This window comes from Austrofundulus limnaeus, unplaced genomic scaffold (assembly GCF_001266775.1).
Source record: "Austrofundulus limnaeus strain Quisiro unplaced genomic scaffold, Austrofundulus_limnaeus-1.0 Scaffold1078, whole genome shotgun sequence".
NCBI classification, from domain to species: domain Eukaryota; kingdom Metazoa; phylum Chordata; class Actinopteri; order Cyprinodontiformes; family Rivulidae; genus Austrofundulus; species Austrofundulus limnaeus.
This window is the reverse complement of record NW_013953480.1, coordinates 75,004-76,726: the sequence shown is the minus strand read 5'-3', so window position 1 is coordinate 76,726 and position 1,723 is coordinate 75,004. Positions and strand designations below refer to the sequence as shown.

General features: G+C 43.1%; 1 protein-coding gene across 1 annotated transcript in view; it reads left to right on the top strand.

Moving 5' to 3' along the window:
- Positions 1-67: 67 nt before the first annotated feature.
- ccdc180 (coiled-coil domain containing 180) overlaps positions 68-1,723 on the top strand; it is a gene marked incomplete at both ends in the record, with an annotated part of 4,758 nt that continues 3,102 nt past the window's right edge. The window contains 2 exon segments of the mRNA XM_014030541.1: positions 68-135; positions 746-852. Coding sequence (XP_013885995.1) covers positions 68-135; positions 746-852 — 175 coding nt within the window.

The window sequence follows — 1,723 nt, the reverse complement described above, 5'->3', positions numbered from 1 at the left end:
CACACACACACACACACACACACACACACACACACACACATGGTCTGAGGTTCTGCTCTTCCTGCAGGAGGAAGCAGCTGGCTGGTGACGATGATGATGTCATCGCTGACGTCATCAGACTTCCTGACTCTGTAGGTTGGTATCATCAGCTGCAGCTTGACGGCGTGGTGTGCCGCCATCTTGCTAGGTGCTAACTGGACTTTGCTAAGCCTGCTTTATCATCAGAAGACAAAAAAAAAAGTGTTTTTTCTTCTCGGCCCGTTCTGAGCACAACCACCAGGTAGAACCTTTTCTCACAGGGTCGTGCAACAAGTATCATGTGATTGGTCAGAACTTTGTGGGCGTGTTTATTCCGTAAAGCTCATCTGAACAGCTCTCATTTAGCTGTTTGAGTCTGTTAGAAAGTACAGCCATCTTTACAAAACTTAGAAAGACAGTCGCCCACATGGATGGAGACAGCGTGGAGACACAGGCGGCTCTCTGTGGCTGTGCTGCCCAGCAGGACCTGTGTCCTGGACAGCGTCAGAAACACTGGCTGTCTCTTTGTGACGTTAGTAAAATAACTGTCTTCAGTTAACAACAGGAACACCTGAACTTCCTCCTCCATCATCAACTGTAAATAAACATGTGTGTGTGATGTGTGCTGCAGTGGGAGGGGCTAACAGGACTCTCCTCCCACACACACATTATGTATACTGTATAAATTACATGTTTTTATTTTTATTTCTTCCCCTCTGGTCCTCAGAAACTAATCATCCTCCATCTAACATCACTGATGAATTGAAGAAGAAGAGTGAGAAACACGATGAAGCTCTGAAGCAGCTGGAGACACACCTGACTCACCTGTCCCAGGTAAACCTGCTTCACTTCCCAAATAAACTGCTGACTCACTTTTATTTATTGAGCTTTTTATAATAAGGATAATAATGGATGGATGATGGATGGATGATGGATGGATGATAGTTGGATGGTGGATGGATGATAGTTGGATGATGGTTGGATGATAGTTGGATGATGGATGGATGATAGTTGGATGATGGATGGATGATAGTTGGATGATGGATGGATGATAGTTGGATGATGGATGGATGATGGTTGGATGTAGGTTGGATGGTAAATTAATGGTGTCGTTCTGTCAGGTGTGTGAGACGGAGGTGAGGACCGTCTCTGAGCAGCTGCTGTCCTCTCTGTGTGAGGAGGACCTCAGGTTGAACAACCTGAAGGACAGAATGGGACACCTGGGACACATCAGTCTGCAGGTTCACAACAACACAAAGACAACAACAAACAAAGACAACAACAAAGACAACAACACACAAAGACAACAACAAACAAAGACAACAACAAACAAAGACAACAACACACAAAGACAACAACACACAAAGACAATAACAAACAAAGACAACAACAAACAAAGACAACAACACACAAAGACAACAACACACAAAGACAACAACAAACAAAGACAACAACACACAAAGACAACAACAAACAAAGACAACAACACACAAAGACAACAACAAACAAAGACAACAACACACAAAGACAACAACATGAAGACAACAACACATGAAGACAACAACACACAAAGACAACAACACACAAAGACAACAACATGAAGACAACAACACATGAAGACAACAACACACAAAGACAACAACACACAAAGACAACAACATGAAGACAACAACACATGAAGACAACAACACACAAAGACAACAAC